Source organism: Polypterus senegalus, chromosome 3 (genome assembly GCF_016835505.1).
Source record: "Polypterus senegalus isolate Bchr_013 chromosome 3, ASM1683550v1, whole genome shotgun sequence".
Classification (NCBI taxonomy): Eukaryota; Metazoa; Chordata; class Cladistia; order Polypteriformes; family Polypteridae; genus Polypterus; species Polypterus senegalus.
The window spans coordinates 218478198-218497314 of record NC_053156.1 but is presented as its reverse complement, the minus strand read 5'-3'; the positions used below and the strand labels follow the sequence as shown (position 1 = coordinate 218497314).

Here is a 19117-nt window from a genome sequence, read left to right as displayed (position 1 = left end):
ATGCTCACATTTCACAGTACTTTTATTTATTTACGCATTTATTTATTTATTTCATTTTGTCCGAAATATTCCTCCATATTCTTTCACTTGCTTAGCTGTCCCGACTAAAGATAATAAAATAAAGTGAAATGCAGAATCACGTTTGTGCTCTGCGAGCCGCCGCAGTGCATTGCCTTGCCTTGCTTCAACGCGCTGGGAGGCGGAAAGTCGAAGTGTGTTGTGATTGGTGAGAATCGCCGAGCGCCAGCCGTCTGAGCTACGCCCCTCTACTTCCTTCCACAGTAGATGAGCTATTATATACTGTCGGAGATGCGGAAGAAAGGACTGGGACAATGTAACGGGATCGGAGAGGAGGCGTGTACGAGATGAGGGTGTGAGCAAGTAAGCCTGCGTATCAATCAGTAGCGCTGACTCGTAGCTTGGCTGCGCCGCACTGGGCACGATCGATAGCACACGTCTGTTTGAAAAGCTGTGACAAGAGGGGGAAATCGGAATGGAAGACGCTACTATGAAGGAGATGGTGAAACGCTACGCGACGCCAGTGTGGAAAACCGGGTAAGTAAAGAAGCCGTGAAGTTCACAGAATGAATGAGAAAGAAAAATCGCAAATCGATACCTGTTTGAAACTAACGGGATTCTGTTATCGGCTAATTCCAGAGCGGGATGATACCGAGGGTACAACAGTGAAAGCGAGTTTGAACCAGCAGGCATAAGGTCATCTAGACGGCTTGGTAATTCATGACCTCTCATTACAAAGGCCGACCCTACCTACTAAACTTCCTGGAAGTTCACAAGGAGCGAACAGCTGTTTCTACAGAGCAACTTGTTAGCCTTGTTTTTGCCGCGTCTTATAGTAGCCTACTATTTATGTAAATGGACGACTAGTGATCTACAATGCGTAAGACAGAGGAACCTTAAATTGATCAAGAGCTTGAATAAAGTTGTATTTTTTTAAATAAGACTTTCTTCATAGAAAGTCTCAAAAATGCGATGAAGTAACTTGGATTTAAATGTCATAATTCGTCAAAGAATGGCGTGATCATTGAGTAGCGGATGAAGATCTGATTGATCTTTGAATGTTAAGTTAACACGACTATGAAAAAGGTTATTTTCCCCTCCCACGTGTGACCCAGAGAGAGTGCTGATGTAGGATCGAACTATTCCATCTCTCAGGTCCTAGTGTGAAATTTACGATTATGACTTTTCATTTTGGCTTTCGATCATCGGTAAATATAACTGGATATAGTATAAAAGAACCAGTATAAACAGAAAAAGATTGATGTGGGCAATAATCTCCCCGGTACATTTAAGTAAATTTGGCAGAAAACGTTGCCCTATGGAAATACACTGACATTTAAACTATAAAGTTGGCGGCTTAGTCTCCGCCTTCGACTGACAGTGTGACCCTAAAGCAGTCACCTACCCGTCCGTGCCGCCATTGTAAAACAATGGTGTACATAAACTTTGTGCAAACAGCCCATCAGTATGGAAAAGCATGATATGAAATTAATGTGTTTGAATTTCTTAAGTGGAAGTGAGTAAATCTGGAAATTGCCCGGTTTATATACCAAAACAGTAGTACCTCCAGGAATGACATTGATTAGTTACTTTACCAATGCCATCTGGAAAGCGCCTGATGAGATCGCTAATACAAGCGGTCGAAATGAAGCTAAGGCACAGTCTCTAATCATGTGAAAAGCTAAGCAATAAGACCGCCGCATCTTCGTATCGAGACTTCAGTTAACTACTCCAAGGAGCTGAGGGGGCTTAGATACTCATTTACGACGCCTCCAGGGCGCCCTCCTGAGGAGGCGACCAGCTGCTAGCTCATCGCAAAAAAAGATCCAGATGTAGATCCAGCACACGCTAGTTGGGAGGAAAAGGGGTGGAGGTGCTGTGAGATTGTACCGCTGGGCATGTTTGGGAGCGCACGGGAATTCCCCTGAAGGAGCGGGAGATTGCTGATGCCTGGTCAGTCCAGCTTGACCCGTTGTCACAGCGACCGTGACCAGCGGAAAGAAAGCAAGCAAAGGATTGAGCGAATCAGCTAACAGGTGAGCGCGAGTGAATGAGCTGTGCAGACTTGTGTGTGTGTGATCGTGTTGTTGTTGTTTTCCCCCATGCAATGTGTGCTGACATCGAATGACCAGTTTTTTCAGTTTTATTTTTTGACACCAAGCGAAACAATAGCTTACATTCAGCGATCTTCCTGTTCAGAAGCGACCATGCGAGCTCAATTGTGTTTAAAATAATGCAAACACCCCCTGACCTAACCTGAGGGGGGGCTCCAGGTTAGACGGTACACGTTCACTCTACTAAAATGAACGTGCCGGAGGAACCGAATGCTCAGGGCGACTGCCAGCCTTCTCTGTGGTTGAATTTTCTACTAGAACTCCAGTGAATTTAAAACGTGGATTACGGCTGCTTGAGGTGTGCTGTGAAAATGAACCTTGCCAAATAGCTTATCACAACCATAATAATACATTTTATTTATATAGCGCCTTTGTCGCGCTCACAGACCTTAACGCTTTAATAACATTTTAACGCGTTAAAAGCTTTGTATGCAAAGTCCAGTATGGCTAGCTTGTGGGCTGCAGGGTGGCGCGGTAGTAAGCGTCCAGTGACGTCCAGTGTTTCCGTTAGTTTTCCACACGAAGTTTGCATACTCTCCCCGTGTCTGTATGGACTTTCACCTAGGAATATTGGGGTTCTATAGTTTTGTTTGATTGCTTTAAGTCATATACTTACTGGGGCTGACAAATTATCAAAAAAATGAGATTGCAGTATACAAACTAAAAATATGTAAATATTAAAATATATCCGAACTTAGCTTAACACTCGCTTTTCCTTATATTATTACTATGGTAACGGCGCCAAAACCAAGAACAAGAACAGAAAAATAATAGAGACACTTGTGTAACTGTTTTATATAAAAATAAAATCCGTCAAATCCCGCAAAGATGCCTGATATACAAGAGAAGCAACTGCACAGCAGTCATGTCATCACTCAAGAAGTAATGGCTAGATGAACAAAAACACCTTACGGTGGCGAGACGTAAAATCAACAATGAAAAGAAACTGAAATCCTTACGAAACTCGTGCAAAGACACAGCGCTTCGCTGCATGATTAATATTTTTACTTTTTTTTACTCGCAAGTCTGTAAAACAGGAAGTGTTTATAACTCTGCATGTTGCTTGGATGCTGCAGCCTTCAAATGTAAGGGGCGTTTGAAAATACCATCCTAAGTACAGAGTGACGTGATCCAAAATAAATATGCGCATTAATGCCCGCACTGCACATATGAAGCCCAAACAAAATTGCCCATGATTGCTTGCAAAATCAAATTTTAGTCATTATTTTATTTTTCTCTAGCTAAGCGGCTTTTTGCTCCTTGAAGCCACAAATAAAGTAATCGAATACACTAAATGTTTTAACATATAAATGTTTAGCCTTTATAAGTTTTTTAGCAGTTTTTTTAAAGTAACTTAAATCGTTTAAAATAAGTTTGACTATTTACAGATAAACGAGTAAACAAACGTTAAAAAAAACAGCCTAGCACTTCAGCAACATCCATCCATCCATTTTCCAACCCGTTGAATCCGAACACAGGTTCACGGGGGTCTGCTGGAGCCAATTCCAGCCAACACAGGGCGCAAGGCAGGAACCAATACCGGGCATGGCGCCAACCCACCGCAGTACTTCAGCAACAGACTTGTCTTTTTTTAATTTATTGTTATAAAGTGTGTTCCTCGTCAATTACGCTGTAATAAGCATATTCCTGCATGGCTTGTTTAAACTGTCTTCTAATTAGTTTCTTTCTAGTGTTTTGGATATTGGGTTGGATTAAACTATCCTGAAAACAAATTCGTTAGCACTAAGTTTGCTGAGTGGACTAACGTCATTAAACTGACCTTTTCTTTTTTCGCTTTTTTTGGGTGAAAACCTGGGTGTGACGAACTGTCTCCTTATCGATTCTCGTCCAAGGTTTTCTTGTCTTTCTTTCCTGGAGCCTGGAATTTAGTTTCTGTATCTCAGTTCAATCACAAAAAGAACGCATCAAACTTTGGCCGGCAAGTGTGTGCTTTCCCAGTCTACGAAATGTAGTTTGTGAGGACCGGGATAAACCATTCTGGCAAATTAGGGGGTGGGTGTTACAATATAGAGCGTTTCTGGATTGCTACTTTTACATTTCTAAACGGTAGTTAAGTTTTTCTTTTAAATTTAATTTTAGTAACTGGGTAATAAAAATGTATAAAATTATGTTAAAAGTATTCTGATGGCCTTTGCTAGTCAGAGGCCCTTGGAATCGTCCTTACTCCATCAAACGACACCCCGGGTTATGATGCCCTGGCATCCCGTCTAGTGTTGGTCAGGTTTACATTTAATTGGTTATAAAAATGATAGCTATAATAATCTCCATTCTGAGTTCTTCCTAATAAATTGTGATCCTCAGAGACATATCTGCTACAACGAGAATGTTTTTCATCTGTAAATATCATATAAGGTTTTCTGCCCAGGTTATGTGTTTAGTCACCTAAGTAAGATCGCTGAGTTCGTCATTGGTCTGCTGTAGTTTATCGAGCTCAGTATGTGTTTGACCTCAGCTGAACTGCCACATGTTGTTTTGTAGACAGGTTACTACAATATGGCAAATATAACAGTGGCCATTACTGTACATTATGGGCCAGAGACAAACGTAATTTACTGTAGCGTAATACTCGGTTCCCCTGGGTCATTAGTCAGGCTACTTGCCATAAATAGCACATAACATTCAGGAGCTTCAATACAGTATGTGTTGCTTTTGTGGCCGCGTTTTCAGTAAATAGAATATGACATGCAGACGAGCCTGCGGTTTTATTGATCATGCCTTTATACTTTCTTTTGCTTTTAGGAGGACTGATTTGCCCCCCTTTTAATACCCACCACACGTTATTGCCGCCCTGAAGGTTCTTCTCCTTTAAATGAAGTGTGCGCGTCCACGTGTTGAAAGGTGAGCCTCTTCGACTGCAGAGTGGCTAGCGACTAACTTTGGCTGCTGAACAGAACCTAAATTCATTGAAGGGGAGAGGCGTCGAAGGAAGGGCTCGGCAGAAAAACAAAATAGGACTTTTTACTTGGCTCTGATCCTCAATGCTGCCAAGTTACTGTAACGAAGTGCCTTCATTTATTTCTTTTACTATGTGATACACCAAACGCCACCCGCTATTTCTCACACTGAAGGCTTTTTCTTTCCGTGTATATATAAATATATTATTTTTTTCTTCTGTTGACTTTGGACTACAGATCCAGGGGGGATGGGAAGAAGCTGTTAAAGACCCCGTTCCAAGCCAGCGAGGGCACTTTGGGACAAACACATTGAAATGCATCCAGACGACAGCTCTTTAAGCATTTTGTGGGGATATCCCCTTGTTCTGCACGGATGTTAGACAGAAGCACAGAAGGACTGCACAAGCTAAAAGTGAAAGAGCAAAACGGACACATCTTATATTTGTCAGTTTACCAATCTGGGGTGCTTCTGCAACAAAAGGAGCCATCGCCTTTAGGTGTGTACTGTGCTTCATCCTCATCTGCACACAGGATGCCAACTTTATAGTCTTTATGGACTTGTTTTCCTGTCAAAGCCATTGGCTTACAATACATACATCTGTAAAAAAAAAAAACTATTCATAATGGGATATCCTCAATTAATTTCAAATAACCAACTTCTTTTTTAAATTTAATTTGAGAATCAATCCCAGACATGTCTGTGAATACAGTAGATTCCAAAAAGGAGGCGGTCGTGCTTGCCTACCACCAGGCTAGCCCCCTGGTGCACCCGACCTTGGCAGCCCTGCCCCCAGATGAGCCGGTGCAACTGACTGACTTCCCAGGGCGAGGAGTAGATGGGCTTGATGGGGATCGGACAGAAATGGTGCTCATGGAATCGCGGGCCAACGCAAAGGGTGTGCGGGAGGAAGATGCGCTTTTGGAGAACGGCAGTCAGAGTAATGATAGTGACGATGTCAGCACGGACCAGAGCCAGGCCCCAGCGGCGCCGCTCAAGGAGACCTCTTTTTCCATTGGACTACAAGTACTTTTCCCTTTCTTGCTGGCAGGATTTGGGACAGTAGCTGCTGGAATGGTGCTGGACGTTGTGCAGGTAAGGTGTGCCCTGCCCCATTCTTCATACTTACCGTTTTTCTGTCACTTACTTTTAATATTTCTGCAGAAATAGCGTGTCCACACTTTATCATGTTATATCAAACCTTGGGAAACTACCAAATTAGCCTCTCCTCAAGCATTCAGCCCCTCCTGCTATCCTTTCAGAAGCCTGCATAACTTGGGTAGGGGTGGAAATGTTTGGCGTGGGGCTTGATTTTCATTTACCATATTATATATAATCCAAGTTGTGAAGCCCAGGGGCGTTCCAGCCACCCCAGTCTCTACACAGACCGGCAGAGACATGAGTTTGCCATACAACACACATTTATTCACATGGGGAGTGCTTTTCTTGCTCCCCACAGAAGCACAACATAAATAAACAGCACCAAAGCCCAGACCTTTTCTTCTATTCTCTTTCTTTCTCTTTATCTGCCTCCACTCCTCTCCCAGCAAGCTTTATCCACCTCCTCCTGAATCTGGTTCCTCGGTAGTGGTGGCTGGCTCCTTTTATACTACACCCGGAAGCACTTCAGGTGTCCAATGAGCTTCTTTCAGCAGTACTCCCAGGTGTGGAGGAAGTGCTGGTAAATAGGGCTCAGGAAATGTCCAGTTGCCCCCTAGCTGTGGCCACGAGCCCCAGCAGGGTTGAGCTTCCATGCTTCAAACCCGTGGCCCCGCTCCAAGCTAAGGGGGCTGTCCTCTAGCGTTCCACGGGAGATAGTGTCTGGAATAAGCTCTCTCCCCTGGTCTGCCACAATGTCACATTTACAACACTATATCTAACCTACAAAAACTTTCAAATGAGCCCCGACTAGTGATGACAATTTCGAATAACTTTACTGATTTTATTCTTCTGCACTACCAGATTAAATTCATCGATTTGTTTGATTTATTAGTAGTTAAAAACAAAACATTTGTGGGGGTATTTCCCTTCAATTAATTGCAAATTAACTATTATATATTTATTATAATGTATATTTATTAAATATTAATCATGATAGTAATTATTATCTCATATATATTTCTCTTCTGGTTCACCCTGCTTCCTCTTCAAAACTGGTCCCCCCCACATGCACCCCAAATGGCATTTCTCGATTCCTGTTGGTTTGTCCTGCTTCCTCTTCAAAACCGGTCCCCCCCCCACACGCAGCCCACATGGCATTTCTTGATTTCTATTCGTCCTCTTCCAAACCCTTCCCCACGCTGCCTGCGGCCTCCCATACACCCCCATGCCATTTTTCTCAATTCCTATTCCTCCTTCGCACTACCGTGTTCCCCGCTCCTCACTAATGACCCCATTGGTGTCACGTCATCACCCTATATCTAGCCTCACCACATGACCTTTCACTTCGGCCAGGTTTGCGCCTGGGAGTCTTTCTGTAGCCTGCTACAGGAAGGTACTCTCTCGACCATTGGCATTGGTTTTGCTCCTTGCTATTTCCGTTATACTGCGACGGTTGTTTCCTAAGCCTTTGTTATAAAATGAACGACAGTGTCTTCTCTCTCGATGGGTTTTTGTACAACATCATCTCTATTCCGGGATCCGGCAACTGCATGTTCCTATCATTGGGCTATTTCTTGACCCAAATGGTTGACAAAGGCAATGCACTCTCACTATGACATAGGGCAGTAGATTTCATTGCATCACATTGGGACAGATTTGGAGATGTTCTTCCTGTTGTTCTTTCCAACGCAAGTCGAGTTATCACAACAAGTCATGAGTACTATCAATACATGGCAACATCTGGGGTTTATGGTGGTGAAGCTGAAATTCAAGCTCTTTCCGAGATTCTCCATGCTACCATTGTTCTTTACTTCAAACACGACCCCAACACCCCGCCTTGCATTATGTTTGCAAAGCTGTATTCGAAAGTAAAGTTGAAAACAAAATAATTCATAAGAATGAGAGAAATATTTTTATACGGTTCCGTTTTGTATGACTTATTTGTTGAATGTACAAAGGGGCATAAACATAATTAGCTTAATATTATGCTTATTCTATTTAAAAAATTCTAGTGACAAATTGTACAAAACAAGCAATTAAAATATTGTAATATACTGTAAATGTGGTGTAACTGTATTGTACTTTTATAATGAAAGGTCAATGACAGAGTTCTAGTTTTAACTAGAAAGAATCAGAATCATAAATGAGTGAATGAGAATCATAAATCAGACTGGCAGGACTTTCACTTGCACATACACTTTATATATTGAAATGAAAGAGGCTGATGGCATCACACATGCATATAATTTTTTTGTGTTCACAAATTAATTCTCATTAAAATAGTTGTAAAAACTATGTGTGAATTAGCATTCTATAGCCCCGACCCAAACATTCACTCTGGCTGTTGTCCTCGCTAGAACTCGAGGAACGAGAAGAATCTATTTGCAGAGGTACAGTGCCTTAATGTCAGCGTAGTTTTAGGACAGCAGTTGTAGGGTGTAAGTTTGTATACATAAGAACATTTATTCGTGTGGATATTGAAGAGGGCTATGTATGTAGTTTGGCAAAAAAATCTAATAGGTAAATTGTTAGTTACATATACATTGAACCAAGTATCTTATGTTTGGTGTAAAGTTTAACTCTTGAAAAATATGGATGCTGTTTACACAAAGCCTAAGTACATCAACCCAATACATTAACGTCCTTACTAAAACTGCCGCCCTACAACTGATCTGTTGTTATGTCCTAAAACTGCATTGTCATCGTTGCTTTGCGGCTCTGCAAATTATAATATTGTGTGGAAGCGGAGCAGGATACTTGGGGGTTTTATGTCTAATATAAATGTTATAAACATGGAAATAACCATCTAATCTTCAATAATGATGAAATTAGCTCCACCACAAATATTTAGCCCTCCCTTCTGTCAGCGCTGCATCCAGATGAACAGGATGGGGTTGTGTATTTTGCAGCTCAGTAAGATGTTTGTGGTGGTAGTGCACTGTTTTGATGCCTTTCAGCTCCAGAGATTTGCATTTAATTTCAATTCCAGCTACCATTTGCATGTAATCTATTTACTTCTTTATGGGTTTTCAGGACATTCTGGTTATGTAGCCTTAATTTACGAGTCAGTTGAGTCAAAGGCTGTCAGTGTCGTACTGCTGTGGAAGTCAATCGTGTAGTGTGACATGCACAGTGACTCACACAAACTAATCAATGACTCACTGGTTTGATTTTGTCTTTAGTCGTAAGGGTGGACTTTATGTGCATGACAGCTGTCAACCAATGAATACTCATCCAGAGGTACATTGCATAGAATGCAGTGATGAAGAATAAGGAATCCAGGTGTTTTGGACCTCACAGACAGAACAGAGGTAGTGACAAGTAATAAGGAATGCAGGTGTTTTGGACCTCACAGACAGAACAGAGGCTTGTGTCTGATATCTTGTGTTTTACGTACCACGTAAGATTGGAAAAAAGAAAAAAAAAGGCTGAGATTAAGGCTGAACTTGATGTACATTTTAAACCTTCATACAGCATTTACCCCACTAGAAAGCATGTTATTGGCTAAATTTGACATTTTCAGTCGTTTAAATCAACATGGTCCGGGAACAAGATCAGCAATCAGTCATCAAGTCTGGCATACCACCCTATGACTAGAGATTCCCTTAATGTGACATCGGATTAAGTTTAATTGTTGAATGTGAATTGTCCCAGGGTGAGTGGATTCTGTGATAGACTAGCATCTCATCGTCTCGAAGATGCCTTCCTACACCACATTTTTTTAATGAAGAAGCCAGTTCAGAGAGTTAAATAAGGGGTGAGGGTGCATTTAACATTTAAGTTTTTGTAATTCACTTGAGCCTAACTACCCATGTTCTGTTCTCCCTCCTGCTGATTTCAGTAAGGCTATACAGTATATACAATATATAGATAGATATAGATACAGTACATTTATATACACCTATGGATACCTACAGCAAATCTGTATCTTTATTTCCATACTAGATGTTTTTATGTGTTCGGTTAATTGGCAGTTCTTGGCCCAGTGAGAATGAGTGTGCCCAGTGATGAACTGGCACCCCATGAAGGATTTTTTCCTGCCTCTTACCCAGTGCTGTTTGATGAGGGTGTGCCCCTGTAACCCTGAATTGCAATAAATGTGTCTGAAACTACATAGATAGTTGTGTGATACTTGTGTGAAGGATGGCAAATTGTGTGAGGCAGAAAAGAAATACAGTGGACGAAATGGGTGTTGATCAATATGAAAGTGAATTTAGAAGTGTAAAAAGATGTAGAGCAGGTCTCTCTGGGCAGGAGGTTACACTGGGCATAACCAACCTTGTGCTCATTCAGTGACCATCACAGAGTCACTGTATCGATTGTGTAAATAATGTATGTGACAGAAATTTGCTTGAAAAATCCATCTAATGTGACAGGGTCTTTACTTGCATGTCCAACTAACAAGCAGCACTCTCTGTTAATTTTTTTTTTTATGAAAACACAAATCAGCATACCTGATGCACTTTCAGTTCGTGAAACCTTATGGTAAAATATGTTAGGAAAATACTTCAGGATGTAAATGGATGAAAACACAAGAAAAAGGCTCATCAAAAGAATTCTCACGTTATAAGACAGCTGAGTAAAGAATATATCAACCAAATCTACTAAGACATTGGTTGCCGTTAATTACTGTACAGGTACAGTGTGTGTTTTGCCTGAAATTAATGTAGCCATTTACACAGCAGCTTGATGTGTGACCCTTTGTCAATGGTGATAAAACTACAGGGAGCTACAAAATATCTTCTTAATAAGCTCTGCCAACTTGCACACATACTGTAATTCACAATGAGCATTACCGGCACAACTCACCTCAAAATATGCTTAGTGTACAGCTATATTACAAAAGCCACTTTGAAATTTTGCAGTGTTTCTGGTATTAGGTTTTAAACAAGGTTTCTCTGGTTATAATACAATTTTATCAGACATCACATCACATAAATTGGTATACTTTCAACATGCTCTGTAGTTTTCTTGTGAGTCATTGGAGTAATTTGTGGAGCAGGAAAAAAAATCGCTTTCTTTATTATGCATTAAATATATCGTATCTTCCTCTTCAACCCCTGACTCTAGTTTACACATCTGGCATTTCCCATTCTCTGTATAGCCGCTATTTGCTTGGCATTAGGGGTCAGCCAAATAGTGTTATACAGTACCTTCAGCATTGTCTAAGATAACGTTTTTGGAGTCCTTTCAGAGAATGCGAATGACATTAACTCTTTGAGGGCTGAATATTTTTTTCAAAAAACATAGTTTCTGAAAAGCAATGGTTTTACACAGAAATCAACATTAAACATCTGTTGCTGCATGCTGTGGCCGCCAGTTTGCCAAGAATGTGCGGCAGGCTTGCTGCCAGGCTGCCTTTACTGGTCGCTGTGCATTGCAATCTGATTTCTACCTCTTATCATTGTTAAGTGGCAGTCCTCCTGGCGAAAACTGCCATAGCCATGTCAGCTACATGAACCTGTTCAGCACCACAATTAGCTGGGGACCAGTCAGCTGAAGCTGGAACCTCACATTCGTTTTCGATCACTTGTATCAAAATTGGAGTCCGACAAGTCCAGTTCAGAGATAAGAATAGGCAAAACTTCGTCCACAGAATATTTCGCTTTGCGCATTCGCTTTGATCTCTCGCCATTATGTCAGTGCCATTTTGCCATTGTTTGCGCCTTACTACTCACACGAGTGCAGGAAATCTCGGTCAAACCAATGAAGCTAACTTTCCTTCTAGCAACGAGAGTCCAACTAAAACATAATGGTTGGTTTTGTCACAGTTTACAGTTGATTACCATTGTCATCTCATCCTTTTGACAAAACTCGACATCAGCCCTGAAAGAGTTAAAGTGTAAATATAAAATATTGGGCATTTAGCTAATTTACTGTATCTAAATTATCCAGAAGGTGTCTGGGAAACTGGAATTTCTTCATCTTCTTTTCACTCCAGAACAGTGGTATATAAGAGAACATTTATACTAACACTCCAATGTGACACGATTCTGTGATTTATTTATTTATTTATAAATATCTGGACACTGATTTGAGGTGGCATTGTAAGATCAAAAAAAAAAAAGAAACAGTAAATGTAAAAAGGTTTGGCTACCAGCAGGTAATACTGTGTAATGACATAGTTTCAAAAATGGTCAAAGGAAAGTGCATGCTAAGGCACAATACATACAGTACGTCATACAGCCAATAAGTTTAAAAATAAAGATGAGGGATCAATCTTTCCACCTGGTCCTTGAATGAACGCCAACTTCCAGTGGCTTTGTGATCTTTATAGTGCTGACTCAGAAGGTGTTCTGGGGGTGAGGATAGGGACTCGTGGTGGAAGCAGAAGCTGGGTCACTATTGTCCAACTGGATAGTTTCTGAACTGCAGATAGGAAAGGAGATGGCATAAAGGAGATGAAGATAGTGATAGTTCCCATCTCTGTTTGGGGTGGCATTGCTTTTCATTTTGGAGCTTCCAGGATGGCCCCTATCTACATGTGCTTGCCAATCTAAACACCCAAAACTGCATTTTTTGGACATCAAATAGAACCCACTTTTGAATGTGGTACTAAATTGCTATTAAGTTCCAATCACCCATATCCGATCTGAGTTGAAACGGATGACATTTTCAAACAAACAAGGTGGCTTGATTCCATGACCTTTTTGCTTGTCCATCCATCTATTTTACAATCTTGCTTATCCAGAGCAGGGCTATCCTAGCAAGCATTGGGCCCAATACAGGAACATTCCCTGGATGGTGCATCAGCCTTTCTCAGGGTGAGCAAACGCACATATCAGAACCAACTTAGCATCACCAATTCATCTAACCTGCATGTCTTTGGGCTGTGAGAGAAAACTCATGTGGACACAGGAAGAACATGGACATTCCATGCAGGGAACACCTGGGACCCAAACCCTGGTCTCCTTACCCTTACTGTAAGGCAGCAGTGCTGCCACTACGCAATTGCTACATGTTTAAAGAATCATGGCAGATGAAGCAAATGGTCAGTGGTGCAGTGAGGAAGCACAATTTTGGATGCAGAAGGACTGAAATGTTATCTCAATTGAAAGTTCTATGGCTGTTGGTAGTCATCAAAATAGTAAGCAATACCATCCCACCACTCTTGACTCATGCTGTGTATCCAAATTCTTGTCTGAAAGGAGGTGGAGAAAATCACAGCATGTAATGCCATAGCCCTTCTGCACTGACTTGCCATATTTTGAAAACAAGGTCTGATTCTAAAACATGGAATATTTGTTTTAATCTTTACTTGCATTGTAAATCACAACACAAATACAGCACAAACATTTTCAATTTATTGGGAATGTATTAAATAAATGCTTAGGCCACATCTCGAATGCATCATGTAAACACCACACACATCGGATCATATATCTTCACCAATTCTGATTTGGGAATCAAGATGTAGTTTTATAAACGCAACCTTCGTATTTTGGAAGAGCTCTCAAAAGAAAGGGTAATTGTCTATTTGTCCATTTTAGAGTCAATTTAATTTATTTATAGGGTTATAGAGCTTGGCACCTATCCTGACACAATTTCACATAAGGCCAGAAAAAAACTTCAGCCTTCGGTCTTCCATACATTTACACTTTCTTGCACTGGGCCAGTTTAGAGTTTCAAGTTACAGGAGATATGAGAAAAAGACAACAGGGTACACAGGGAAAAATATACAAACTACAGCCTACATAGAAAGTGTACAAACCTGGATTAAAGTTGAACTTACATGAGCTTTGAGGCGACAAAGCTAATCTGTGTGGCAGTTTTTCCTTAAGTTTAGTTTTGAGTGCCTAAACATTTAACATATGCATAGTATTTCAAAAATAAATATTTTTGGGGTGTTCTAAGTAGCTGCTATTTATTTGCAAACTAGTACTTGAATTTCAGAATAATATTGCTCTTGGGTATCTTGAACCTGTGCATGTCTTTTATCTTTAAGTAAACTGACATGGACTCAACTATAGATGAACATATACATCTTAGTTTGGCCTGAGACTCTGCTGCAGCTTGATTTCATGAAGCTGTCCCCTTCAGCCTGCTGCTATGGCTTGAAAACGTGCGGAAAATAGCTGAGGTTCACACGTGGCTCGCTGCTGTCGTCTGTGTCCACATGCATCCCGCCTGGTAAACCATCTGATCCGAGTCTGAACACAGAGTTCTGTTGGCAGTGATGCCACTAAGAGGAGTGGCAGAAGGAGGAGTGAAAAGGATACATGCAGGGGACGTGTAACCCTTTCACCTCTTACACTTCAATTAGCTGTCAGCATTAGATATCACCTGCTTTCAATTTGTCAAAAAATAAATAAACAAATAAATAATACCCACTCTTATATCCCCTGACCAGTGCCATTCACTTTTTTGGAAGCAGGTGTCCTTTAGAATGTTGATATATGGGTGTCCAAAATGTTAGATGAAGGGTAACTAGCAGTAGTCCTGAGCCTCCTTGACAGAAGGCTGTGCAGCATGGACTTGCATCTCCCTGTTAAAAATAACAGTAAGCACTGATGTCCCAGGCTGTATATTCTGTGAGGTCAGCCCCTTTGACTGTAAGATGAGTTTGGCTATCCAGTTACAAGGAAACTTTTTTTTTTCCAGCAGCCAAATGACAAATGTCACCGAGCTTCATATGCAACTGTGTTTTCTTGTGCTCTCCTATTTGCAGGTATCCATGCTTCTATTTCATAGCTCTCTATTTGACCTTTTGCCCATTTGATCAAAGGAAACAACTCTTAAAACTGGCTCTCTCATGCTCTTGTCCCTGAAACTCTGCTTTTAACTGGAATTAAAAAAAAAACATTCTCTAAAGTGCTCACCTGAACACAACGAAACATACTTTGGATAGTATATAATACAGTTACAAGGCATTGCTTGGGTAATATTCTATAATGATTTAAAGGTAACACCTTGTGATAGGCTGGCAGAAACCCTGTGCAGGGACAGGATCCAGATTTCCCACAACCCTGCTGTGGATAAGCAGGTTTTGAAAATGAGTGAATGGATGGGTTAAGATAAGGAAGGAAAATATGTATATGTGTTGTGTTGGTTTTTTTTGCTGACTCTCCCATCAGTCACAAACACTACCTCTCTATCAATTTCTTTGCTCTCACTAGTCAAGAATTTGTTCTTTTTGTATGTGATTGGATTACATAATTGTGAGGACTCCTTGCTGTATTGAATACACGAATTGGAACTTACTGTATTTCTATTTTCTAGTTTACTTTGATGTCACAAATAAATGTTTAATCCCTCATTCATAAACTAGATGATTTGTTGAATAACTGAATCATTAATACGGCATGTGCACTGGGCAAAAGTAGCTGTTTCTGTGTTGTTCCCGGTATTGAACCTCTACTCATTATGAAAGTTCTTAAACTGTTGAAGCTTTATACAGTATGTTGAGTTAACTATACTAGCAAAATTCCAAGAACATCCACTGTTTTGGAGTAATGCACAGTTTTTATGGTGTTGACCTTCCCATTACGATTTCCTAATGAAATTCTTGACACTCCATGAAGCCTAAATTTTATATTGCATGAATAATTTAGAACATGAGAACATTACGACACTCTAGACAAGAACAGGCCATTCAGCCCAACAAATCTCGCCAGTCCTATCCACTTATTTCTTCCAAGAAAACATGGAGTTTTGAAAGTCCCTAACGTCTTGCTGTCTACCACACTACTTGGTAGCTTATTGCAAGTGCCTATCGTTCTTTGTGTAAAGAAAAACTTCCTAATGTTTGTGCGAAATTTACCCATAACAAGTTTCCAACTGTGTCCCCGTGTTCTTGATGAACTCATTTTAAAATAACAGTCTCTATCCACTGTACTAATTCCCTTCATAATTTTAAACACTTCAGTTATGTCACCTTTTAATCTTCTTTTGTTTAAACTGTAAAGGCTCAGCTCTTTTAATCTTTCCTCATAATTCAACCCCTGTAGCCCTGGAATCAGCCTAGTCGCTCTTCTCTGGACCTTTTCTAGCACTGCTATGTCCTTTTTGTAGCCTGGAGACCAAAACTGCACACAGTACTACAGATGAGGCCTCACCAGTGCATTATAAAGGTTGAGCATAACCTCCTTGGACTTGTACTCCACAGATCGTGCTATATAACCTAACATTCTGTTAGCCTTCTTAATGGCTTCTGAACACTGTTGGGAAGTCGATAGCTTAGAGTCCACTATGACTCCTAAATCCTTCTCATAAGGTGTACCCTCGATTTTCCTACTGCCCATTGTGTTTTCAAACCTAACATTTTTACTTCCTATGTGTAATACTTTACATTTACTGACATTAAATTTCATCTGCCACAATTCTGCCCAATTCTGTATGCTATCCAAGTCCTTTTGTAATGATATAACGGATTCCAAATTATCTGCTAATCCACCATTTTTGGTAACGTCTGCAAACTTAACCAGTTTGTTATTTATATTCCTATCTAAATCATTTATATATATTAAAAATAGCAGCAGCACTAGCCCTGACCCCTGTGGAACACCACTCTTAATATTGGCCAGTTCTGATGAGGTTCCTCGCACCATCACCCTCTGCTTCCTGTGTCTGAGCCAATTCTGAACATCACCCTGAACACCCACTTCATTTACTTTGATGCCCAACCTCTCATGTGGCACCTTATGAAATGCTTTCTGAGTATTTGTGTAATTGTGTGAATACAAATTTGTGTGAAAGTAGAAAATCGTGGTTTTTGAGTGATGTGCTATTTTTGTGTTGGTCGTCACATGACACTCACCTTTTCCACTGCCATATCTGTAGAATGACTGACATAGAATGTAGCCTTCACTGTAAGTAGTGCCCAACTTCAACAATACACTAAATTTATTCTCATCGGTTGAACTGGTTTGGCATGTTATCGCAGGTTTGGTTTTCTGCAACACACACTGTAATCCTATTTCTTGATTAAACTTTTGAAATGCCTTAAAGTCTAGATTTTAAGTTGTATCAATAGTAATATGCAAGTACAAATTCATGAGCTTTGACTCTATTTTGAAGTAATGATTTTTTTTTTTTTGTTCCGTCATACTCCATTACAACACACTTAGTACTGGTGAAAAATGTTATCAAAATTGAATGGAATAATGTCAGGTTTTTGGGTTGCCTCCCAGTACAACCCTCCATTCCCAATGAAATTTTTGAATCGCCATATTGCCTATATTTTAAGTTGGACCAATGGTAACTTACATTTAAAATTTTGTGAAAATTATTTCAACTGTTTTAGTGTGATCGACAAACAAACCAGCAGACAAAAACAAACAATCTGAAATCTGAGAGCTGAAATGAGGCCCGACAGAGTGACAGGACAGACAGAGTGCATTATGGTTATATTTACATAGATAGTGGCACAAAAATGTAGCCCCACTAATGATAAGGAGCCTCGCCCTGTTTTCTGTAGCAGCAAATATAGTGAGGTGAAGGTACCAGGACTTCCCGCAAGCATTTTGTCTTTTTAGTCCTTTCTCTGTGCTGGCTGGATAGAATACATTCCATATTCATTTAAATAATGGAGTCTAATATATATATATATATATATATATATATATATATATATATATATATATATATATATATATATATATATATATATATATATATATATATATATATATATATATATATATATATATATATATATATATATATATATATATATTCTGTCCACAACCTAGAGGTTATAGTCAACATTGCAGGTCATATGGAAAGAAAGTATTGTAACTTGACATGTCATTTACCACAACTGAAGGACTGAGGTCAGTTTTCATGAGTATGTTCAAGGGATTGTTCCCACCTCATGCCCTGTGCTTCCTGGGATAGGCTTTAGCTCCCCTACAATCCTGATCAAGATTAGGTGGACTTAGCCAACAGGGTGCTGGAGGAAATTGGGCTACTGTTGGCCGAAGAAGAAGAAGGAGAAGAAGTGGGGGGAGATGTGTCCAGAAGCAGGAGGAGAGGAGGAAAGTAAAGAGAGTGGAACTGAGGGTAGGAACTTTGAATGTTGGCAGTATGACTGGTAAGTGGGGAGAGTTAGCAGATATGATGGAGAGAAGGAAGGCTGATATATTGTGCATGCAGGAAACTAAATGGAAGGGGAGTAAGCCAAGGTGGATTAGAGTTGGATTCAAATTTTTCTATCATGGTGTGGATGGGAGGAGAAATAGAGTAGGGGTTATTCTGAAGGAACAGTATGTCAAGAGTGTTCTGGAGGTGAAAAGCGTGTCAGATTATGAAGCTGGAAATTGGAGGTGTGATGATGAATTTTGTTAGTGCATATGCACCGTAAGTTGGGTGTACAATGGGTGAGAAAGATGATTTTTGGAGTGAGTTGGATGAACAGTGAAAAATGCATCAGGAACCGGAAATGCAGCGGATTAGCAAGGAGGAAGTAAGGACAGCCATGAAGAGGATGAAAAATGGAAAAGCCATTGGTCCAGATGACATACCTATGTAAGCATGGAGGTGTTTAGGAGAGATGGCAATGGAGTTTTTAACCAGATTGTTTAATGGAATCTTGGAAAGTGTGAGGATGCCTGAGGAGTGGAGAAGTGTACTTAATAATATATTTAATATATTTAATAATAAAGGGGCATGTGCAGGACTGCAGTAACAACAGGGGAATAAAATTGATGAGCCACAGCATGAATTTATGGGAAAGAGTATTGGAAGCTAGGTTAAGAAGTGAGGTGATGATTAGTGAGCAGCAGTATGGTTTCATGCCAAGAAAGAGCACCACAGATACAGTGTTTGCTCTGAGGGTGTTGATGGAGAAGTTTAGAGAAGGCCAGAAGGAGTTGCATTGCATCTTTGTGGACCTGGAGAAAGCATATGGCAGGGTGCCTCGAGAGGACCTGTGGTATTGTATGAGGAAGTTGGGAGTGGCAGAGAAGTATATAAGAGTTGTACAGGATATGTACGAGGGAAGTGTGACAGTGGTGAGGTCTGCGGTAGGAGTG

At 40.4% G+C, this 19117-nt stretch overlaps 1 protein-coding gene across 1 annotated transcript in view; it reads left to right on the top strand.

The window, feature by feature from the left end:
• Nucleotides 1–316: 316 nt before the first annotated feature.
• The window catches only part of slc41a1 (solute carrier family 41 member 1), a 69002-nt gene continuing 50201 nt past the window's right edge, over nt 317–19117 (top strand). Inside the window, exons 1-2 of the mRNA XM_039748491.1 lie at nt 317–555; nt 4893–6140. Of these exons, the coding sequence (XP_039604425.1) occupies nt 5742–6140 (399 nt within the window). The 5' untranslated portion in view covers nt 317–555; nt 4893–5741. The remainder of the gene's footprint in view (nt 556–4892; nt 6141–19117) is intronic.